Source organism: Oryza glaberrima, chromosome 1 (assembly GCF_000147395.1).
Source record: "Oryza glaberrima chromosome 1, OglaRS2, whole genome shotgun sequence".
Lineage (NCBI taxonomy): Eukaryota > Viridiplantae > Streptophyta > Magnoliopsida > Poales > Poaceae > Oryza > Oryza glaberrima.
Window position 1 is genome coordinate 4,531,821 of NC_068326.1, and position 25,387 is coordinate 4,557,207.

General features: G+C 40.0%; 3 protein-coding genes and 1 long non-coding RNA gene across 4 annotated transcripts; 1 reads left to right on the top strand and 3 right to left on the bottom strand.

Moving 5' to 3' along the window:
* Window positions 1-1,921: 1,921 nt before the first annotated feature.
* LOC127761831 (NDR1/HIN1-like protein 6) lies at window positions 1,922-3,513 on the bottom strand. The gene has a single exon (XM_052286164.1). It carries the CDS (start codon window positions 3,374-3,376, stop codon window positions 2,513-2,515), a length of 864 nt encoding a protein of 287 aa, XP_052142124.1. The 5' UTR covers window positions 3,377-3,513; the 3' UTR covers window positions 1,922-2,512.
* A 5,402-nt stretch (window positions 3,514-8,915) lies between these two features.
* Window positions 8,916-11,453, bottom strand: LOC127762108 (translation machinery-associated protein 22). Its single transcript, XM_052286476.1, has 6 exons — window positions 11,016-11,453; window positions 10,811-10,875; window positions 10,384-10,465; window positions 10,125-10,192; window positions 9,956-10,039; window positions 8,916-9,379 (listed from the first exon to the last, which is right to left on the bottom strand). The coding sequence occupies exons 1-6, from the start codon at window positions 11,257-11,259 to the stop codon at window positions 9,323-9,325; spliced, it is 600 nt and encodes a 199-aa protein (XP_052142436.1). The 5' UTR covers window positions 11,260-11,453; the 3' UTR covers window positions 8,916-9,322.
* A 7,551-nt stretch (window positions 11,454-19,004) lies between these two features.
* Window positions 19,005-20,169, top strand: LOC127760336 (putative transcription factor bHLH041). Its single transcript, XM_052284577.1, has 2 exons — window positions 19,005-19,633; window positions 19,771-20,169. The coding sequence occupies exons 1-2, from the start codon at window positions 19,007-19,009 to the stop codon at window positions 19,996-19,998; spliced, it is 855 nt and encodes a 284-aa protein (XP_052140537.1). The 5' UTR covers window positions 19,005-19,006; the 3' UTR covers window positions 19,999-20,169.
* A 3,985-nt stretch (window positions 20,170-24,154) lies between these two features.
* Window positions 24,155-25,145, bottom strand: LOC127760645 (uncharacterized). The gene is made up of 3 exons (XR_008015115.1): window positions 24,712-25,145; window positions 24,539-24,614; window positions 24,155-24,381 (listed from the first exon to the last, which is right to left on the bottom strand). It is a non-coding gene; the product is annotated as an uncharacterized LOC127760645 (long non-coding RNA).
* Between the last annotated feature and the right edge of the window lie 242 nt (window positions 25,146-25,387).

A 25,387-nucleotide genomic window follows, 5' to 3' on the forward strand; every position in this document is an offset into this window, starting at 1 on the left:
GCTACAGTAACCCACATTTGCTAATAACAGATTAATCGGGCTCAATAAATTCGTCTCACGGTTTCTAAGCGAGTTATAAAATTAGTTTTTTTATTTGTGTCCTAAAACCTCTTTCGATACCGGTCAAACGTCCGATATGACACCCAAAAATTTTCTTTTCGCAAGCTAAACGAGGCCTAAGTTTCGATAGTTTTTTAATAGTAGAAGTTTCTGAAATTACTAAATGTTGGTAAGATAATATTGGCTAAAGTATGTTTGATTTGATACCCTATCCAATTATAACATTGACAAAGTTTGAAAGTTTGCGCTGAGTTTAGTTTCCTATTTTTTCTTTAAACTTTTAACTTTTCCATCATATCAAAACTTGTCTGTATACATAAAATTCCAACTTTTTTCTTCGAACATCTAATTTTAGTTAAACTTTTAATTTTAATGTGGAACTAAACACAGCCTTGTGTTAAATGTGGCAACAATCTGAACAATGCTCGTAGTTTCTTCTGGTACACCGATATATGCGCTCCACGTCACGTATACGGCATACAAAAAACCAAAAAACAGGTTGTTTCCTTCTTTCATTCCTTGTCTCTACGGTACCAAGAGAGTAGCTGGGCCGCTGGCCTGATCAACCCCAATCACAAACCTTCGCCTACACAAGGCCTCTTACCCCCAATACCATTTGGGCCTGTCTACAAACCATGAATAAGCCCATATGGTCAGGACGAAACACGCAGTTACGATTTTCTTCACTTCATGATTTTTTGTTTTCAGATAATGAGTTTCTTCATTGCATGACACGGTAGTTACAACTTAGCATGAAACTTCGATAAGGTCGGAAATGGCTTGCACCGATACAGCAGACAAGTACAGGTATCTCACGTTTACAACCATAATTACTACAGTATCTCTGAGAGGTGAATTGCTTATCACTCGACTAGTATGCATGATCAGTATTAGCAAAGACAGGTGGAGTGTCTGCTGTCAAATTACAAGTAGGCTGTCAAGAAGCTAGCGTTTCGTCCTTGAGAGAATCAGACACACGGCCGAGGATCCCTCGTTGCGGTTGGTCTACGGTTTGGCATCTCATCTACTTCATTTCTCATCTCACACGACTGACACAATTAATTAGTGGCTTCTTGTCGATTGTGTTAGAGTAAACAGCAAAGTACTCCCTCCGTCCCATTTTAAACACAGTCATAAATTTCTACGTCCAACTTTAATCGTTTGTTTTATTTTTAAAAAAAACATAAATCATGTATAAAATATTATTTATGTTTTATTATTTAATAACAATAAAAATATTAATTATAAAAAGTTTTAAATAAGATGAATGATCAAAGTTGTACATAAAAATTCATGATTGCGTTTAAAATAAACCGGATGAAGTACTTCGGTACTCTGCTTGCTACAACATGGCCTCTTTTGTCACTTTGACGTGTTGGGAAAAGATGCAACCCGCTTTAATGATTGTGTTGACCTTTATGTTAAGGCCTCACCAATCCCGGTAAACAATCGTCTCCTCACTCATTACCACAAACTATGCTCCGATTCATTTTCATATATTAAAACTACATATGAGCAATTCTATGTTTTGATCATTGTTTCTCTACCACAGTACCACTTATATATGAGTAGTACCAAGAAAATGTTAAACATGAAAGCAATTTTCATGATAAAGCTAGTGAAATATTTGTCATATATTAAAGCTTAATTAATGTTGTTGCATACTCATATATCTGACTGTATGCTTGCTCAGCTCAACACCTACTCTATTTAAGTACCAGTACTGATTAGTTTACATCAAACTCTTAATTTTCTAGTACTACACAATTAAGCCTAACGGTTGCTACTACACTACTGCCACTGTTATGACTAGTGACCCACTAATTCTTCACAAGTCACGTAACGCCCGGAATTAAAAATGTCACGCAATTCATTGCACAGCTGCAGCCGGCACCTCCTCATTTGTGCTTGCTTCACATGAAAAGGCTACACATGAATTTAATATCTCACACCTTTCCCTTGCGTACAAAATTCAGTCAAACTCAGCTACTAGCATGGAGCCTCACCGACACCCCTCTCTCTCATCTCATTTACACATTTTTTAAAAAGTAAAAAAGTAATTCAAAGAAAGAGTATCTGGGAATATTATGTTACTCGTGCGATGCCACATTCAGATAAATTTGGAGTACAAATTTACTAAAAATAACAAATCCCCAAATTGTACTTGCACTAACACCAAGATATTACAAAAAGTAAAAAAATCAAGCCTCACACTCCAAAGAAGACTCCTCCCTCGCATCACTTGTCGGCGTGGTCGCTTCTTCCCTCCCCCCAGCCAAATTTCGTCAAATTCAAACAGAAACCATTTTTTTACAGCATCCGACGGTTGATTTTGGTCTGAATTTCTACTACACTCCAACGTGAAGAAGAAAAAAAAAAAAGAAGTAAAGCAACTTTTCTTTTTGCCCCCCGAAAATTTTGCAATGCGGCCCCTAGGATTTGGGCGACGTCACTAGAAGGTCCACTTCCAGATCTTGACTCGGATCCTGACCTGGCACACGCGCGCGACGGTGGTCGCCGGCGGCGGCGAGGGGGTGGTGTCGTCGACGGACGCGGCGGGAGACGGCGCGTCGGCAACGGAGAGCTTGACGCCGCCCTTCTTCTTCGCCGGCGGCGGCGGCGGCGCCGGGGCGGCCACCTTGATGCCCTCGCAGTGGACGAGCACGCCGATTTTCTTGGTCTTGAGGCCGCCGACCTTGACGCCGGCCTTGGTCTCGAGGTCGAGGGTGATGGTGAACTCGCCGGACTTCTTGATGTCGGTGGCGGCGGTGGTGGGGTCGACGCCGAGGGCGGAGGCGGAGACGGTGGCCTTGATGACGGTGATGTTGCCGGCGTCGTGGACGAAGCCCGGGACGGATCCCTCCCCGAGCGGGACGGCGTTGGCGGCGGTGGCGGCGGTGACGGCGAAGTCGTCGTAGAGGTAGACGAGCTTCTTGTTGGGGTTCTTGGCGGTGAGCGTGACGTCGATGGAGTCGGTGAGCGCGGGCGCGGTGGCGGAGGAGGAGAGGCTGAGCTTGTCGACGCGGGCGACGGAGAGGGTGAACGCCGGGCGGTGCGGCCGGTAGAGGAGGTAGAACGCGCCGCCGGCGACGGCGGCGACGAAAGCGAGGAGGAGCACGACGAGTACCGCGTAGAAGAAGCAGCAGCAGCAGCTGAAGCGGCAGGACGACCTCCCGCCGCGGCGGCGCTTGGCGGCGGGCGCCTGGGGGCGGTAGATGGGTCGCTGGTACATCTTGGGCGGGCCACCGGCGCCGTTGCCAGCCGCCGCCGCCGCAGCAGCAGCAGGGGGAGGGTTGGGCTTGCCGTTGGAAGACATTGCCGCCGGAGAGAGAGGAGGATGGTGCGGCGGCGCGGCGGTGGTGGAGAGGAAGAGGAGGAAGAGGAGATCTATAGGGGGCGAGAGGAGGAAGAAGGTGAGGGGGAAAAGAGACGGGTGACCTTACGGATGGTTCGAGCTCACCAAATCATTTGTTGCTGCTGCCTTTTCTCTCACTCGCTCTCTCTCACTGTTCTCTTTTTTTGGAAAAAAAAATCGAGGGAATTAACCTTTCGTTGATCATCAGAGGTGACAGTGTGTTTCCCGGGAAATTCTAAGCTTGGCTGGCGCCACTCCGTGCGAGGAGATTTGGCGGTGCAGTGGTATTTCGCCTTCTTAAAAAAATGGTATTGTTTTGACTTCTTTTCTAATTAAATATTTTTAAGTCTGATAGAGTTTATAAAAAAAACAGTAACATCTGCAACACTTTCATTCAAACTAAGTAGTATGTATGAAAACGAAGGGAGTACTTTTTAGTACAAATCTAGGTGCAACCTCCATACAACGCTAAATTAAGTATGTTTAGACGGTTTTTGGTTGTGATACTAATGCCTTTAATCGTTTTAGTTTATTTTCATCAGATTACTGAAATGAATTTCTTTCCTCCATACTTCAAAAAAAAAAAAAACTTCGACCGCTACATAGACCGTATACCACCTATTTTAAGCAATTTGATAAGATTATTTTCATAATATTTAATTTATTACTATAATGCAAATAGATATTTCACGGTACTAATATGCTCAATAATCTAAACCAAACTACGCCTTTTCATTTCCTATTTTTTTAGTTGTTGCAGAGAATAGAAATATATAATTATTATTATACTTTATTTTTATTAATTGAATTAGAGGTACGTCACATGCTTTCTTTTATAAAGGATAACCCAGTTATATACAATATGATATACAACTCTCATATCTTCTCTAATTGTTTCATATTTTCTAAACATAATACTCCCCTGCTCCAAAATACTTCCTCATATTAGTAACAAATATTATTCATATTTAAACTTTAACTTCTTGTGTTTTCTATAAGAATTTTAAAATATTTAAAAGGATACCATATTATCATACTATTAAAAAGTGTGTTGAGCCTTAAATATAATTATTAAGCTCTCGTTCATCGAAGTTTAATCATTCAAATTAAAATTATTACTAGCAGTCAAAGTGGAAACAATGCCAGTTAATATTTAGGAATGAATAATATTATCGAATACAAAGATTTACACAAAAAAAATTACCAAACAACAAAAATATATAAAAATAAACTACTTCACCAAATGAGATTATCATATCCACAGATGCTTATTTAATTTATTTAGTAATGCTTTGAGCATAATCTTACCACTGATGCTATTATTCTACGAATTAAACATATTTAACTAGTTGCAATTAGTAATGCCCTGACTCCTGAGCATAACCTTACCACTCGTAGTAAACAATAGATTAGCCACTTTTAGTATAGGAGTATAGGACTGCAAGTTCCCTGTTCCTATTGACTTGCAGAGTCCAGACTCCAAAGATCAGTAGATAGCCAACTACTATCTCCAAATTATCTATAGTTAATGTAATAGTCAATTCATACAATATTTGCTTACTATACTATTAATATCTGGTCTTATTTGTCATACATACATTATGTCTTAGAGTTTGTGCTGCAGCTGGTTACATATATATAGCCCGCTGCTCTTCTCTCTCTTCTTCTCTTTAAAATATATTTACAGCTGACTTATAGCATGTTATTGTACATGCTCTGACTAATGCAAAAACTAATGGCAGTAGCATTCGTGGACGTTTTGATCAAGGGAATCGTACTGAGCCTTAATGACTGTGATTTTCGTTAATAATTGCAGAAAAATGGGATCATGTGATCGATGGTTGTTTAATTATTCACTGTGCCGCATGTCTCATATATGCAGGTTTTTTCAGTTTTAGGAGCTGATGATCCATCAGAAAGGCTGTTAGCTGTAGGTACTAATACTCCTATTCAAGTTCATGATTTGTCGATGTACTGTTCACTGTATAATTAATGTCGTAACTGAAGTACGTGAAGCTTTTGTCATTATTCAGCAGATTTATTAGGAGCTGTATGACAAGATTTTGTCGTCAGGTACATATATACTTTACTCGGTTTAATCTTCTCCCTTAATTTCTGAAACAGTAGTAGTTCACCATGTACTAGCTAGTAGTATTATTCAGAGCACGGTGGTTGGGGCTGAATCACTTGAATGCAGAGACGGTGACGAGAGAAATCTCGTGTGCATCTCCCCCATGGATTTTAGTGGATGCACAAGCTGTACAAAAGCTAAGGACAAAACCAATTCATCATGTGAGCAAGAACTCTCTTAAAAAAAGATATCTAGTGGTTTCAGTGACCTAAGTAGCGCTCTAAGATTCTGAGTTTCTAATATTAAATAAATTTGACCAGCGAGAGTTATTAGTCATCAGAAATCTAGCTTGGAGAGAGTGGGAGAGAAGGTTGCCAAAACCGAAGGCGAGAGAGCTAGGCTAACTTTTTCTTTTTCGATAATAAAATTGAATCCAACCTCTATATCAAAACGTGTATAATAAGGCCGGATTGAGCTAGGCTAGCAAACACCTTAGGGTTTGCTTCAAGATTGAGTATGTTCAGTAAACAAGAAAACCGTTAGCATATGATTAATTAAGTTTTACTTATCTTAAACTTGAAAAGTGAATTTATCTGATATTTTAAAGTAACTTTTATATAGAAAGTTTTCAGACGAAATACACTGATCAACAGTTTGAAAACATGCCAATGAAAACCAAGATAAGGCCCCCTTCGATTAAAAAAAACTTGTAGGAATTTGGGAGGAATTCATTCCTATAGATTTTTTTTTCATAGAAAGCTCTTTGAATCAAAGGAATGGAACAAATGAATTCATTGAAATTCCTATTAAATGCCTCTTACCATATAAGTTTTGAAGAAAATTTAACATTAGGTAAAACCTCATGGAAATTTTATTTTGAGTCTTTTATCTTTGTTCTAATTCCTATATTTTGTAATTTTCTGTTTTATACCTTTATCCTGTCAAAATTCTACATTTTTTCAATCATGTGTTCTAAAGAAACCCTAAAAATCTGTATGTTAGCCAGAAAAGAATGGAGCCTAAATGTAATGCTGGCCACATGAATTATCATAGTCGTGTGGGGTCTTAATTATTGGCTTAATAAACGAGGGGGCTAGCTTAGTTAGGTTATCGCCATGTTTAGTTCCAAAATAGTTTTTCAAACTTCCAATTTTTTCATCGCATCAAAACTTTTCTACACACGTAAACTTCTAACTTTTCCGTCACATCATTCCAATTTTAACTAAACTTTTAATTTTAGCGTGAAAACACAGCCTATGCCTATGTGAGTACAGTGCGTACTTGTGGCTGTTGCTCCTGCTGTGGCCGCTACAAAATCCCATCTCTCCAATTTCCTGCGCCTGAAAACCACAACGCATTCCCCTGTAGCTGGCTGAGCTGGCTTGGCTGCTGATGACGCTGACGTCGTACGTATTACAGAAAGCTAGCCAAGCATAGTTGTTCATCCATCCGTTTCTTCGTTCGTTCCCGTGGGGGCCGTTTGCTTTCTGAATTCTTCTACTTGCCGCTGATTCGTCGACCGCGAGATGTAGGGATGTTTCATAATGATGATGTATAAATGTGGTATGATTAATATAGGTCGTTTATGTTTTTTTTTGATCTAATGAATTATATCTGTTTGTACTGTCAATTTGATGAATACGTTATGCTGGTAGAACGGTTACTTTTATTGGTAGTACAGAACTTATAAATTAACAGTTAAAATCGTCTCTACGTGATGATGCTGACAATTGAATTAGTAAAGACCATCGTAAAAGTTACTAAAAGAAATGTAATATTCATCAACTGATCGATCGTGAAATTAAAAGATTAATTAAACTAAGCTTTGTGGACAGATCTTGTGCATGTTTTTTCTGCTAATTTTACGCTACTCAACCATGTAGTCAATAATTAACGTGCTGCTTACAAACAGGTGCTCAGATTCTCGGCTGAAATTAAATTACACGTCACATTGCCACTCATTTTCTACCAGTTTTGATTATGCAACGATTTTTATTTTTTATTTTTTAGAGTGCGTGAGTGTAGCTGGCTATCTGCTATTTACCTGAGACCAACCAAACACGGCCCCAACCATTTATATTCCCTCCTTTTCTCCATAAACAAGAAATCTCTGTGAAAACGATGGACTACTCGAACTGCACCAAACACGGCCTTGTCGATTCCTACACTTTACTTGTAAACCAAAACTTTGTGTTCCAGCAATGGATATTAGTGACTAACAAGCCTCTTAATTTGCCTAGTCATATCATAAAACATATTGATCCCATGACGTGGCCATTAAATACTGACCAAGCAAAATGGAAGCTTGATTGGGTACTTGCAACGCCTTACAGCTAGGCAGCCAACAGCAGCAGGGGTTGGGATATATAGGAGATGGCAGAGAAATAAAATCTTGATCTTACTTATGTTTTGAAGTCTCAATTGGTCGTGTGCATGCTGAAATATAATTTGCACACAGTTTTACTCTACAACGTAGACGAAAAGGAGCATTTGATTTTTCTTTTTGTTAAACATCTCTCTCTCCAATCCAACTACATGGATGGAGGCTCCTACTTGTTGGCCAACCGCCGACAAGGCGTCAGCGTAGTGGCTGCGTGTTGAAGGTGTTTAGTTGGCAGTAGCTGCTGAGGCTGGGTGGTGCACTTCGGCATGGGAGGGTACAAAGATTACGGGCGAAATTCTAGCCTGTTTAGGCCGATAACGGCGACGCTTGCGGGCGCTGCATGGGGGCGTTGTTGCGGAATATCCCCTCTCCCAAATAGATTATTCAGGCGAAAACCACGTCCTTTCTTAGGATGGGCGGCGGCGGCGCTCTCGACGTTGTATTCTCCCTGGAGACGTCATTTGAAGTTGCCATTCCCTTAGGGGTGTTTGTGCTCCTGCTTTGCTTCTCAATAGTGGGTCTCGGTTATAGATGCGAGGTGTCGCTATTTTTTTATTTTCCTAGTTATAGTCTTCTAGAGCTAGACTTATTTTTTTACTGCTAAATCAATACAGAACTTTGCACTATCTTGTGTGCGTTGTTTTAAAAAAAATAATTATAACGGTGAAGATAATTTTTTTTAAAAAATCACATTTTATTTATCTTCACCATTTTTAACTTGTTTTATTTTTATTTTATTTCTTTATGACTCTGAGGTAGATCACAATTGCGAAGCTCCTCTAGGAATGAACTTTGAAATAAAAATCGCTGTTAAAATTGCCTGCCGAATTTCTGTTCTAAATAGACGTAATTTGGGCTTGGTTAGCTGGAAAAGTAAAATAGAAGCCGACCCAATACAGCCTAATAGAAGCCCAGCAGACTCGTCTCTGCCTATTCTACAGCCCGTATGTAGTTCTTGCAAACAAAAACACCCTATTATGATCATCCTGAATTCTGCAATTACAACCCCAATTACAAACCATAACTTGCAGTTAGAAGCCCTGATGAACGAGAACTCAACGAAAGATCAAATTCAAATCCAAACTTGCAGTGTGAAACAACCTTTCTCTATGAAAGCAGAAAGGGCAGAAACACTACTAATTTGCACTCTTCTTTGCATGTCGTTAAATATGAAGCCTGATGCTCGCACAAAACATTTGCCACTTCAAATGGCTTAGCAATACCAAACTAACTTGCAGGATAAAGTTGATACACATGGGACCAGTTGTCGATAAAACACCAGTTGTGATGAACTTAAGACCAGAAATGAAAAGAAACAGTTTTTTGTCTTTGAAGGAGTAGTAGCATTGAGGAGCTCATGCAAGGCCCATGCCTTAGCTGCAGGCATACTCTTGTCTTATATTTCTACTATATTTGTAACTCCATTGGTATTCTGCCTTGTGGCCATAAAACATCAAGCAGCAGGAACCTTCCTTCCATCTTCAATGAAAAAAATGGCTGACTCAGGTACCTGAAAGGTAGGAATGAATGATAATAATTCAATAAATAGCATAGTTACATCTTTGATGAAGATACTACGATTTTAACAGCTGAGGCATTCAAATGGTGGTGATAACAACACTCCCAGGTCACAATTTTCCAAATTTGTGTTATAGAGAGGTATATCAGGCTCTGTTGGTCCATAGGACTTCCTCCTTGCCCTTGGGCCTTGGGACTCAACTTTAGACCTTCCCAGTTAGTTAATGAATGGGAGTTAGGAACTCCATGTACAAACCAAAACCTCCACAGGATATAACTTTTCACTGAATATCTAGTCACCAAATGTTACCATGGTTCTCTACTCCTATACATTCAAGGAACATCACATACAGACGGACTAGAGAAGTATATTATTACTCGATTTTGTTTATTTTTAAATGTGAAACTAAATGTTATAATCCAATTGAATAGGTTTCTATCTATTGTTATGAAACTAAATGAATTCGCACCTGGACAGAATATCACAAATGATACCAAACATGCGAGTAAATAAAAAGAGAGAAAACTGTAAAACCACAATAAATTGAAGAGAAGATGGATGAATTACATCAGGCCAAGTATCTGTAATGAACTCCACGATATCATATGATATATCCCCTTGCACATCAATTTGCTCCTTCTCAGTGGGGCCCTAAGAAAGGCAATAAAGAACAGGTGTTAAAAAAAATGCTTACATTGATATCAAAGGCCAATATGAGCCCTGATTACTGGTATACCTTAACAACAGATGCTCCTGTAGCAAACTTCTTCCCCAGCTTCTTTGAAGCATCACTCAGCTTGACACCTAATTGTCCAGGAAACAAAGTATAATCCATAAAAATATACCATATCTTCAGTATAAACGGGGATTCAATATTGAAAATACATCTTCTTCTATAGTGTTAACAATACAGCCATGTTCATTTTGGTCACCTTACCGGTTTTAGCTTTCAGTTCGTAAACAGTCATTTAATTGTTTATGAAAACAACACTTACCGAATAATTCCAGACCCTTCACCACAGTAACACATTTGCGCTTGTTGCGGACAATCTTCTCAATCACAACCTCTTGTTTATCCTGTAAGACAAAAGGAAACTCATCATAAACGATGTTATTATCAACCAAAATTTCATACACGTGGACTTTGACAGCCTTGGACTCAAACCAGAAGGCACCAATACAATAGCTGATGTGTATTAAAATGACCATACCACCCACTAAACTTCCAGCAAAAATTATATTTCTTCCAGCACACTGAGCTAACCATTACTGTAGTAGCACATTTAACATTTTGAGTATCTCAGTACGCGAATAATCACCATACCACACACTAAACTAACTATTATGGCTTAGACATCATATGCAAACGACAGTAATAACTGAGTTGCAGGATAACCAAGTGAGTGAGCTGCGGGAACCAACCTTCTTCTTGACCTTACCACCAGGCAAGCGCTTCACCTCTTCCTGCTTCGACGCAGAAGCATCCCCTACACAGTGGTAGCGCAAAGATTAGATACACTTTTCTCTCTCGTGCACCATCCCATCCCAGATCGGAGTCTGACATCCTACTGATACAACAGAGAGAATCATCACGAAAGAAGTAGCCGGGGGAGGAAGGAAAAAAAACCTGCACTGGTGGAGCCATCGGCGGCGGAGATCCCGACGCCCTGAAGCCGCTCCCCGACCTTGTCGACGTCGGCGGCGGCGGAGGAGGAGGAGGCGAGGAGCTCGTCGGGGTAGACGCCCGGGGCGTTGGCGCGGAGCCACGGCTTGCAGCGCTCGAAGTCCGGGCCGAACTCGCAGTACTCCGCGGGGAGGCCGCAGACGCCGCAGTACAGCACCCTCACCGGAGCCGGCTTCTCCGCCGCCATCGCAGGCAGGCCACCGCTTCTGCTCGCCGCGGAGGAATGAATGCGCCGGCTCGCCTGGGGGAATCGACGACGGCGAGGGGTCTCGTCTCCGGCGAATTTGCTCCTCCGCTCCGCTGGTGCTCGAGGGGAGGATTTGATTCGGCTCGCCGGATTCGGATCGGATGCGATTTTTCCCCCTTTTTCTGAAGTGGAACTGGAAAGGGAAAAAAAAAGGAATAGAAGATTGGCGAAGAACTGCATTGGGCCGGGCCTTCGTGGGTTGATGGGCCAGGCCTCTATTTGGGCCTTTTGGGAGGTTGATTGCTTTTGTTCTTTTTGTTTTTGGCAGGGAGTGCTTATATAGATAGGGCCACCTACAAATCAGGCGTCCGATTTTTTTTCTTTTTTGCAAAAATCCGTTGTTCCACTAAATAGATCAAAATTGTTTCACTAGGTAGATCAAAAATGTCTTAATCGTTTAAAAGGCTGAAACACAACCAAATCATCTCATGAAACATTGTGCTACAATATATAGAACAATGGTTTTTGAAGTTGCTTCACCATATATAAAAATAATGTTTCAGCAAAATAGCGAAATGATATTTCAATTCACTGTAACATTTGGTCTATACATAGTGAAATAACACGAGTATACTTGCTGAAACATTGTTAGTAGAAAAAAAATGAAAGGGATTCCCTTAATAGAGTATTTTTGTATTATGTGGGTGATTTGTTACTAGGGCATGTGTGGTGGGGCGCGTGGTGGGGACGGCACGGAGGCACGGTGCCTGTCGGGCGCCCGACGCAAGGCATTTTTGTATACGGTTATACTCCCTCCGTATTTTAATGTATGACGCCATTAACTTTTGAACCAACCTTTTACCATTCGTCTTATTCAAATTTTTTATGCAAATACAAAAATACTTATGTTATGCTTAAAGAATATTTGATGATAAATCAAGTCACAATAAAATAAATGATAATTACATAAATTTTTTAAATAAGACGAAAGGTCACGTTTGTTAAAAAATAACGGCGTCATACATTAAAATACGGAGGGAGTATATAATTGGGGATGAGTTATGCCTGTCTTGATTTGAAATGTATTAGGAGTATAAATCGAGCCTATATACACTATATATTTTATAGAGCAGAGATATGAAAGACGAACATATACACGTCGACCTATGACGTGCTTGGTTTTTTTCTTCGGTACATAAAAAACTAATATTCCTGTTGTTGCTATTGGTAAAGAGTATTTGTTCATTGTTTCAACCGAAGATAGAAGGAAAAAAAATCATATTTTTCATAACACAATTGCGTAAAGCAAGGCAGTGAACTATATATGAATACATTATTCATCCATATAAAGTCAATAATCTCATGCTGCTACTAACTGTACAAATACAGATATCAGATTGGCAGGAGAGATCGATTTTCCAACTTGCGTTCGATCCAGACAAAATATTTTACAACATGCTCATATGAGTACAAGTTTTTTTTTTCCTTTTGCAAGCTTTATTAATATCACACAATAATTACATCATCCCATAGATTATACCCAGAAAGAAAAAAAGAAAGGATAGGAGGTTCATCAAACCAAATACAAGACAATGATGATTCATAGAGTTTGCTTGGTCAGCTGGGCGATACGTAGGGATGCAAGCGGGGCGGGTAAACGGTTTTTTTTTCGTCCGCTTATCTCATTTTTAGTTTATTTTTTCTTTAAAATTTTGTACTATCATATAGAAAATAAACTAGCAAATGGGTTATGCGGGTAGTGGAACTACCCACTTGCATCCCTAGCGATATGACGGTTGTGAGTGTGTTGTCAACACCCTCCGGGCATGTTCTTCTTGAAGGAATGGAAAAATAGTTCGATGCGGCACGCTGCTAGGGGTACTAAACAGGACACTTTTTTTAAAAAAAATGGAAATGTATGCAAAACTTTTAAACGCCTTGAAACGCTGTAAAAGATTTAAATGAATATATTAGACTCGAGGAAAATTAATATGATGCATCATTGTACATTAGACGGAATATAATAGTTTTGAACTTTGATTTTTTTTAAGAATAGTTGTATGTAGATTTTTTTTCCACTTTTCTTAATAAGCATGAAAGGAGATTGGAAAAATTAAAATTTGCAAATAAAACCCTTACATTATTCTAAAATTAAATCATACAGTTCAAAATGGATGCAGGCACCCACTTCTCTGTCCAGTTGAAAAATAATTGCTCCTGCAACTCTCTTCATGTACTTTAAGTACTTTAAGGAGTACTCCCTCCATCCAAAAAGAAAAGCTAAACTATGGGTTTCCGTGTACAACTTGACTGTCCGTCTTATGTGAAATTTTTTTATAATTCGTATTTTTATTGTTGTTAGATGATAAAACATGATTAATATTTTATGCGTGACTTGTCTTTTTGATTTTTTTTTTCATAATTCTTTTAAATAAGACGGACGGTCAAACATTGGGCACGAAAATCAGGGTTTGTCTTTTTTTTTTTGGGACGGAGGTCCAGATAAGTACCCACATGCCATTGATATGGAAGGTGGTAGGAGATTCACTGTCTCACTTTGTTTTTTTTTTCTTCAGTAGTATAGATATATATACGTCAGTACATCAATTATTAATCAACGTGGATAGCAGGCTGCACATATATATTGGACCATACTAACCCTATCCTATTACGAAGTATTACACTCTTTCTTGCCATACATATACTACTCCACAAATGCGTCAAACCAAACCGATGGATCGGAATTACTCCGAATTTAAAATGCTTTGCCTCGATTTGCGAAACGTGCGGTTATGATTAGCTATGAAATGGTAGTATTGACCACCGGGGTAGTTAGGGTAGGTACTGTTGCTATCGATGTGCTGCGCATGCAGTGCAGGCATGTCGGCGACGGCTACCGGCGGCGCATTCACGTACGCGAGCGGAGTGTTAATTTTGACGGGGACTTTTCTCCCATTCGGCGGCGGTGTCGAAGGGACGTCGACACCCCGCCTTCCTGGCAGCCACGGCCTAGCCCAGCAGCCTGTGGCCTACACACTACTTAAAAAAACAGTTTTCACTTATGCTATGTTTTTTTTGACATCGTCAATATTTATTATTGTAAAACTAGGTAATAAGATGGATCTGTGTCAGATGATAATAAATAGGTTGAAGATGTATTATAATATATATATATATATATATATATATATATATATATATGTAGAGTGGATAGTAAGATATGACCCATCTAAATTTTTTTTCAAACATGTGTAATGCCACAATTAAAAAAAAAGACGAGATCTATATGAAGTGCTAATACCTAGTAGTAAACTTATACCCTGGTAGTAGTTGTTACCACCTCCACAATGTATATTACCTAGTAATAGGGATGCATTCAATGCTTATTTTCCACTATTTCACCAGCCACATTATGGATGCCCTAGACAACTATCTTTTTTTTTTAAAGCTGTTTACTCCCTATGTTCCAAAATAAAGCATCTAGATCGGGCTTATTCAGATTCACTGTATCAGGTTTTGTCTTGGTTTATTTTTGGACGGAGGGAGTACGAAATAATTGAGATTGTCTCCGGGTTATAGAACACCCGTGAAAACACATATTTTTACGGTCGGTTCATTAAGGAAACTGTATGTAGAAATTAGTCTATTTCCACGAGTGGTTTTCCTAAAAAGAAAAACCGCCTGCAAATATCATTTTTATAGCCAATTTCTTAGGAAAATATTTTTACACAATTTTTAGGCGAGATTTAAGTATAAATCAATTTTTTAAGGGTGGTTCTCATAAGAAACTGTCGTTAACAAATTGTAACCAAGTCCAATGTAGATAAATTTTAGGGAATTTTGTAAAATCCACCCCATAAGTCACATGAAGTTCAGTATTTCACCCACAAGTCATTTTATTACAAATGCGCCCCTACCTACTTAGTTTTCCTGAAAAACCACTTAAGTTCGCACGTGCTTAACCAATCGACATGTTTTCATAAATTGTGAGATGTCAGTGTGGTCTTTACCAAAATTAAATATTTTTAGGAGTACAGTCTTGACACTTTTATGGAGATTTCACAAATAGAATTGCTGATGAGAGGTTAAACGTTGTCGCACTGAATTTTACTATATGAAAAAAGAAGTTTATTGAAGCACTAAGAAAATAAGTCCATACTTTGAAAAGTTATTTTAAGTCTAATTAAGGTGAACCAAAGTTCTCCGAGATTCTTTCAGTATTTTCCTTACATTGTTTGGGCAATATTTTCTTAAAATATTTACTATAACTAGAAAAAATGCATGTGCGTTGCAACGTTGCAATGGGTGAGGGTTATTTTAATCTTATCATTATTATACGGTTTAATTAAGGTGAAGTTTACTGTGTGAATTTGCTTGAATATATATATTTTTTAGAAAATCATAAGCTGCAATTAGAAGTCCGATCATCTCAAGTTAACATGCGAGTTTTTTAAAGACATTTCTTATATGACTCCTTTTGTATTTTCAAAAGCGAACGAACCTAAAAACTGACTCAAATATGGATATGTATTTCTAAAAGCGAACGAAGTTAAAAACCGACTCAAACACAGATGACGTAACAAGCTACCGGCAAAAACAACTTCAATTTTTATAATAGTAGAGATATAGTCATTTACTAATGTCGAAATAGATAACATGCCAACTCATATTGGAGGAAACATGACGTAAGTGATCAATCCTTTTCCAAATAATCTATAGAAATATGGACCTGGCCATAACAAAGAAAACATTGTAATGATCATAGAGATCGATTCATCTCAATTGAACTTAAAATATTTTTATTAACTTTAGTTATTTCAAAGAATAATGAAAAAAATGTTTTTCATAGGTGGTTCTTAAGGAACAGACTCTAAAAATTGAAACAAACAACATATTTTAAGAAAAAAGTTTCAAACTTCATATATGAAGTCAGATGAAGACATATTTATATGAAAGTATAGCTCTTGACGAGATCTCCAGCTTTGTAGTTATTTTTTTTATTTGAGATCGATTAGGGTTCTGTATATTCGTTACAAGGTCCTACGTCTATTTTGAAATACAAATATTTGAGAGACCTTAGATTAATACGAGTTCTATATAAAAATTTTAGAGTTCGACAAGACCTATAGCTTTGTAGTCGATAAACTTTGTAGATATCTCGTATGGAAAATCATGTAACTTATGAAAATATTTTTGCACCCACTAAAATGTGAAATGTTCTATTCACATGCACATAGTGTATATAGAGCCTCTAGTAAAATACAAAATATTTTATCAGGCTTTTGCAAATTAACAACTATTTTTTGAAAAGATTAAATTTATTTTTAGAGGTGGCCCGTAAAAATGGATTTTCATACACCGATGTACAATCCGCTCATACAAACCGCTTATTTCTACCAAGGTTGTCAGGATTGGGATCCTAGACAATATCATTTTGCTCAAAGTAATATCGTATCGTAGGATCATATCGTAGTACCGGGATACTATGAAATTTTCTTTTTTAAAGTTTAATTAATATTTATATTATTTACATATGGCCATTCTATATAAAAAATATAGTAATAATATATGTCATGCAAATAGAGACATTTATCAACAGGAATCACGTTGGTTTTGATATATTTAACTGATTTTTATATAAACTTGAGCATATTTATTTACAATATTTTGAAACCAGCTTATTTTAAATAATATTTTGTAGTATCGTAGGGATCGTAGAATTGAGATAACACCTAAGATTTCGTAGGATCGTTTAGTAATGAATAGTAGGATTGAGATACTATAAAAATTAGGATACTAGATGAGATCGGTATTGTTTCGGCTTGGTTGGATCATAGTATCGTAAGATACTATAATACGAATCGGGATACTGATAATTTTCTACTCGCCTAAACATAAGCAGTTCACTAAACACCTATTAGAAATCGATTACCAACTTCCGTAAAAATATAATGGTTTTTTCCTAGTGATGCTATAAATGGGGGCAAATATCGAAAGTTGGAACATCCCTTGCAACATATACGCATGCTCGTACTTATACTACAATTCAACGTCGTTACTTGCGACTACTCCCTATCATAAGACGTTTTGATTTTCGTCAAAATCAAACTACTCTAAATTTGACTAGTTCTATAGAAAAAAGTAGTAATATATACAACACCAACATAGTTTCATTATATCTATAATTGAATAATTTTTCATAATATATTAGTTTTAGGTTAAAAATATTACTATTTTTTTTCTATAAAATTAGTCAAATTTAAAGTAGTTTGACTTTAATTAAAGTTAAAACGTCCTGTGACCAGACACGGAGGGAGTAGCTAGTAGATATAGTTTCGCTACCTTTGTCGGATTTGCGAGACCAATACAGGCATACAGGCAGTTAAGTTTGAGACTTTGATTTGGGCCTGTAGTGGGTGAATGAAGTTACATACGCATCCACGACTTTACTGTCACAACAACGGGCTAATCATCATCATCATTCTCTAAAAGTCATCAGAAACTCAACCGGAACTGGGATTATTAATTCCTGCAATCTTTCGCTAGCAAGGTACCACACAGATGCAAAAGTTCTGTCAAATATCTAGCTACACAGTGTTGACGAAGATGATCTCTTGTCGATCGATCTCTGAATAAATTAAAGCTTCCCGGCTCCGGCCGCTAGCAGTTGCTTCTTTTTCCCACATTCTCTCATGGATATCGATCCAGCTAGCTAGCCAACCAAATTGACCGTGGACTGATCTATCATCTATCCATCCTCCATTGATATATCTTAGTTAGATTCCGTCATTGACCGTGGAGTATGATACTCCAGACTCAGGCAATTAGTTTGCCACTAATTAATCTACTAATGGCTTATGATAGTCATCAGGCGCCTTTAGTTCTTCTCTTTTTCCACATGAATCTCTTAATCAATCACTGATTCCAGATACTAAATGTACGTTACATATATACTATATATGTGGTAGTAATATATATTTGCTACTACAAGACAATGTGTTTATATATCTCCCACGTGGATTAATTGCTACTGGTTCAGTTGATCAGTTGCTCCATGCTACGGCTGCCTTCAATGGCTATATTTTTGTATTCGGACACACATTCGGAGTTGTGCTCTTCGTAGCTTCCTCATCTTATACTTTATTAATTAGATACTGCTAGTATATAACTATATATGTCTGCATGTTCAGCATCAACTGTATCATATCGATATTGTGCCGATCAAACACATAGCTAGATCATCGATCGAGCTGTAGCAAAGCAACAGAAGTGGTGGTTATCTGATCATATCATGGACAGCGGCGGCTGGATCGTCCATGGCTACACCAATGGCGCCACCGCCACCGGCGCCGGCAACCACGGCTTCACCTGTGGCTATGCTGCCAGCAGGTAGCTACTCCATCTCTCGGATCAGGAATTCGATCGATTGATCGCGACGATAATATCGTCTCTGTAATTTGTAAATTCCACTGTTCTTGCGTTGTTTGGCTGGTGATCAGTTACGTATATGGTTATAGCTGCGGTTCTTGGGAGTTCGAGCAAAGGGAGCAGCAGTTCATCAGCTCGCAGATTCAGCACCGTCTCAATGAGGCAAGCTTAATTGCTGCAGTTTAATTGTACATTGATTCACTAGCTAGCTCGAGGCCTCGAGCCTCTGATCGATCAAGAACAATGCGTATAAAATCAAAGAAATTGCAGGATTAATTTGGTAGGCGTTGGATTAATTAATTATGACGTGCAGATCAGCATGCACCTGAGCATGGATGACGACGATGATCAGTCCGCGGTGTACGGCGCCGCCATGGTGGACGACCTCCTGATGCCTTCGCCGTCGACGCACCACGCCGTCGCCGCCGCCGCCGGCAGCTTCCCCTCCTCGTCATCCTCCTCGGCATCCTTCCGCTCCGCCTCCGTGTCGTACAGCCCGGACACCTCGTCGTCGGCGGCAGCGGCGGCGGCGACGGGATTCTACCCGGAGTTGTCCTCGCAGGTGGCGCCATTATTACCACCACCACCCTTGGTGCGCAACGAGCCCCAGCACGGCCGTTACACCGCCGGCCTGCCGCCGCCGCAGGTGACCGGTGGCGCGTTCAGGCGGTACGCGCGGCACCTCGGCCCGAGGAGGGCGCCCAAGCCGGGGGCGTGCGGGCAGAGGATGTTCAAGACGGCCATGTCGGCGCTGGCCAAGATGCACATGGAGACGACGTACAGGCGCCGCCAGTACTACTACCAGCAAGCGGCGGCGGCCGAGGCGGCTCCGCCGCCGCTGTCCGGCAACAACCAGCTGCAGCACACGATGTCGGAGCGGAAGCGGCGGGAGAAGCTCAACGACAGCTTCGTCGCCCTCAAGGCCGTCCTCCCTCCCGGCTCCAAGGTACAATTATTAATACGTACATTTGTACGTATTACGAACGTATACACGAGCATATTCATGAACATTTTCTTCTATTGATTAGTATTGATCTTGACTAATATTTGCTTAAATTATTTCTCGATCAATTTTAATGGCAGAAAGACAAGACGTCGATACTGAACAGAGCAAGGGAGTACGTGAAGTCTCTCGAGTCAAAGCTGTCGGAGCTGGAGGAGAAGAACCGGGAGCTCGAGGCGCGGCTGTCCACCCGCCCCGACGACACCAAGAACGACGAAGAGGCGGCAGCGCCGCCGGAGGCCGACGGCGAGGTGAAGAGAGAGGATCCGGTAGAGATCGAGGCTTTAGATAATTTTTTTATAAGATGATACGTAAGCAACAAGAAAGAGACATTTTCATCTCTCAAAAGGATATCCACTCGTTTCATGTTTGTCACCTAAATAGTCATTTTTTTACGAGATAGACTAATATGAAATGTATCACTCAAACATGCAAGTTATCAACTTCTACAAGTTCTAACAAAAATAACAAATATAACTACGAGCGTACGATAACTATTTTCAGTTTAATTTGTTCCTTTTGTTGTAACTTGTAGAAGTCTAATTTGAGTTTGCATGTTTGTGGAGTAATATATTTCATATTAATCTATGTTGTCATTTTTTAAAAAAATTTATATTAATGACATATAAGTAACGAGGGGATATCCCTCGATGGATAAAAATCCATATCCTTCTAGAATGGATAGGACCCCTGTCCAGATTCGTAATATAAGGATAAATTTCTAGGTTGTAATATTTTGGAACAGAAAGAGTACTTAGCGAATCGCAAAAATGAAAAATGTGCTAACTTGCATTGGTGTAAACGTCAGCTAGACGAAATCTCGATGTCCTAAAGCCACTACCTAAGGCCTTTCACGGTGCTCCTAGGTGGCATCCAGCCCCAACCTGCCACCGAGGAGATTCCATTCCATGTATGCATATGTTGAGTCCCTCGCAACCAAATGGAGAACGAGTGGCTTTGTCAGAACCGTCAAAAAGCGAGAGAGAGAGAGAGAGAGAGAGAGAGAGAGAGAGAGAGAGAGAGAGAGAGAGAGAGGAGATCGCGCCCCGCCATGGACCGGAGGAGCTTGACGGCGGCTGCAGCCCCTAGCTCTACGCCGTCGCTGACCAGATCTATGCCGCCGAGCTCCATCTCCGGCCTTGTCGCCTCGTGCCAGGCTAGATCCGGTGGTCAAGGCTTGCACCGACGGCGGCACTGAGCTCGTCGCCGTGGGAGACGCAAGAGGCGGCAGCGGAACTTGTTGTCGGTGCGAGAGTGGAGGATGAGATTCGGGGCAAAACCTCAATTTGCACCGCCGTCGTGGCGAGGGCGAATGCCGGAAGGGGGAAAGGAGCGGCGGTGCAGGAAGGGACGAAGGGTACGAAGCCGGTGGCTGCTGGGAGGCACCACGGTGAGGAAGGAGCAGGTGGTGGAAGGGCTTGTTCCGCACCCCTGAGCTCGGTCTGGGCCGACCGGGTTCAATCCAGACGCCGACCATGATCTTGCTGAGCTCGATCCTTCTAGGTGAGGAGACGAGGAGTCGAGGAGTGGGGTGGCGTCGGCGAAGATGGAGAAGGACCAAGCATCGCCGGTGCTTCCAAGGAGAGACACCGGGAGAGGGAGTGATGGCCGACGGTGAGAGATTGGGGAGTGGAGAGTGAGGTTGTTTTATACTCCCTTTGTGATTATTTTGTGGTTGCTAGGGTCCTTTTTATAAAATTCTGGATGTATCAGATTTGGGCGGACTAGAATAAAAACATAAGGGTTGAAATAGAAAATTTCGTGTTAGTACTGTTAGGATACATGCATTGTAGAATGAGTTTCTTTAAGCAGTCCATCCAACGTGGAAGCCCCTTTTTCACAAGGCCATTCGATTTGCGTAGCTTGTCCTGCTAATGGCCTAACCATGTCGATGTCGTTGCTGTGGGGCGAGGACGTGAAGATCTTGTTGGGGTAGATGCCTAACGCATCAGCGGAGCCATGTCTATTATCTCCTAGTGCTTGAATTCAGTGCCATACTCTGCGAGGACATCGCGGTACAATACCGTCAGTAGAGCCCGGCTCCTTATCCATATATAATTAGTTGTGAGAGTTGATGAATTTAATTATATATATATATATATATATATGTATATATGCATATGTATATATGTATATATGTATATGTATATATATATATATATGTTTATATATCTATATGTATATACGTGTATATATATATATATGTAAAATTGCAAAAATGTTAAAAATGATGTTTTTTTTAAAAAAAATCACGCATGTACGGAGCAGATATGTATAACTAAAATTGTTTCCACTCGTTGCGATGCATAGGAATTTTCTAGTCCAGTAATAAATACTACTTCATTTATTAACCTACTAATTAAAGCAGTCCTTATTTATGTGTTCCTACTTCCTAATGATCCAGTTGCTGTGGGAAGAATATGCTGTCAATATTTGCGATTTCTAATTATAAATTAATAACATAGTGAAATACTTTTAATATATTGGGGCAGCATCCAGAGTATACAGCTGCGGCAGCAGTGACACTGCCACGTGCAGCCGTGCCTCCCACTCTCCCTGCATTTTGCAAGCAACGAGTGTTGTCCTTTACTTCTAGATGCAAAACCCCCAAAAAAAAAAAGAAAAGAAAAACAAAAGGACAACTTTCCCAAATACACACATATAGATAATTTAAAAGATCAAAAAATATCTTTAAAAGAACAACCATATACACATAGATAATTTATGCATAAATCTTACCAAATTTTGACAAGATGGCAATATTGCCAAAATTTAGCAGGTTTTCTTATGTATTTACCAAATTTGATAACAAACTAAACGTAGCTAAAATTTTAGCAACTTTACCTTAAAAAATAGTATGATTGAAATTGCCACCAAAGTCAACAGGCCCTTTCCCATCACATTGGCATAAAGTCTGATCAGATTTGATTTGAAACAGGGACCTAATTAAGTGAGCTGGTCGGTGAGCAGCTAGCCGGCCAGTGGTGGAGACAGCGACATAATCGATCGAGCTCATTGACGTCGACTCGTCTTAAAGGAGGCCAGGATATATATCGATCGTCCGGCACGGCCACATTTATCCCCTGGAAAGCCGACCTGTACATGCCCCGCGCGGGCCACCGATCGAGGCCGTACGCCGTGGTGGTGGTCGTCGCGTCACCGTCGGCGTACGTACGTCCGGCGCGGCATCACCGTCTTGACTTGTTCCCGCGTGCTGAGCGAAGCGGGCAGCGGGGCCTTCGTGCGCCGGTAGACGATAGATGGTGGCCGGTGGGCGGCATTGGTAAGGATATACTCCCTCCATCTCTACATGTTGAGTTCTTTAAATATATTTAACCGTTCGTTTTATTCAAAAACTTTTGTGAAATATATAGACCGTATATTTAATAATAAATCAAATGATAGAAAAGGAATTAATAATTACTTAGATTTTTTTAATAAGATGAACGGTCTTTAGGGCCCATTTGAATCAAAAGATTTATATAGAAATTTCATAGGATTCAAATTCTATAGGAATTTTTCCTATTTGGTCCTTTGATTCAAAGTATTGAAGCTTTCCAAATCTTATGAAATTCCTATAGAATGGCACATTGCATCTGGATTTTAGAGGAAATTTAGCAAGAGCTCCAACCTCTTGGAAAATTTTCTTTGAGTCTATCTCTCTCATTCGATTCCTGCGTTTTTCCTGCGCTCCAATCAAACGACCATTCCTGTGTTTTTCCTGTGTTTTGTAATCCTCTGTTTTACACTTCAATTCCTGTCAGAATCCTGTATTTTTCCTATTCCTTTGTTTTTTCTACCCTGCGATTTAAAGGGACCCTTAAAAAGTCAACGGCGTCAAATATTTAGGGACGGAGGGAGTAGGTAGGTGGGCGGGTTGTGGTTGCCTGCAGCTTCCGCGAGGTGTATTGTGGCAACCCGCCAACCCACGTCCTGCCGGCCCACTGGGCTATTTGCGGCCAGGCCACCAACACGCAAACAAACCGTAAACACAATTTGTTACTAAGCAGCACACATAAGATTATTGAAGCTAAAAATCAACAAAATAGATATGCTGATGTGTGGGAAAAAATAGTACTACCTCCATCCTAAAATGTTTGACGCTGTTGATTTTTTTGAAAATGTTTGACCGTTCGTCTTATTCAAAAAAATTAAGTAATTGTTAATTCTTTTTCTATCATTTGATTTATTGTTAAATATACTTTTATGTATACATATAGTTTTACACATATTACAAAAGTTTTTGAATAAAACGAACAGTCAAACATGTTTAAAAAAGTCAACGGTGTCAAACATTTAGAGAATGAGGGAGTACTATCAACGTTTGTATAACCACTACTGAGGGGGCACTGATAATCTGACAGTGATGATATAATGGAAGAATAATATAAATATATGCTGAAGGTTTCAACAGAACTTGATCAGTGATCACACATCAAGACAGTCAAACATATACCACTGTAAAAGACTTTTCCTCTCAATAATAATCGTGACCACAAAATATGTTTGTGATGTTAAATTAGATTTAATATAACTAATTAATTTGACAAAACTTTCTTGCTCAACACAACTTGATCGAGTTTCTGATACTGGTCACGCAGCAGGCCAAGAATATTGCAGAGGAAATCATCAACTTGATCTTCATATATACTTCTCGTAGAGCACGGGCGGTGTGTGAGCACTAACAAATCCTGTTCCAGTTAATCAAATATGAAATATCAGTGACATTTGTCGCTAATACAGTGGACTGCGTACATTCAGAAAATAGTGACAGACATGAAATTTCTGACATTCAGAGGTTGAATGAGAGGGATTTTCGGAAGAAGGTTTGAAGTAGCAGCCTCTTACCAATGTAAATGACAGTTAGGAAATTGCACCAACAAACCCCAATAACAGCTGCAACCCTGCACAGTCCAACGATTGCCTGAAAGGAAGCATATAAGTTTGACACAGGCATAAAGTCAGTGATAAACAAACAGAAGATTTTTGTTTGCATATATATCCAGGGTTTGATTCTTTACCAATTTAATATATTCATGATATGTTTATGCCGCATTGGTGTGTTCGTTATGGGTTCTCCCTCGCCGGCCGCCGGGACGGAGGAGATCGAGAGACTTGGAGGTGTGCATGCAGGACCTTCTGCCGGCGCCACCGACGGAGCATGCACTCGGCGGCCATGCGTGCGCTGCCGCACCGTCGGCGAAGGCCATGCGTTGGCGAGCGCGAAGTGGCCGAGAGCGAGGCTGCAGTTTGAAGGTGCCCGTTGGTGTGCTGCCGAACGAGCGGCCTAGCGATGTCCTCCAATGACGTAGATTTCTCTGCGTCTCAGAGGATCCGTTTTCGCTGGGAAGGGACTCGGGGAAAAGGGAGTCCAATGAAAACACATTCCTGCGCGACACCGCGTTCTCTCTCAAACGGACCCGGACGCGGAGCCAAAGCCTATCGCCGCGATGAACAAAACCGAGTTGGAGCCGGATTAATATATATATATAATAGTAGAGATAAAGCTAATATAGGTAAAAGTATAGATTTTCAGAGTTGGTATATCAAGTAGGATGACAAAAACACTACGAATCTTTTGATGAGTCCTATAAAAAATAACCGTGTGTTGCAACGGTTAAATACTATTTTAATTTTAATCTTATTATTTAATTTTAATCTTATTATTGTTATATGGTTAGTTAAGATGAAATTCAA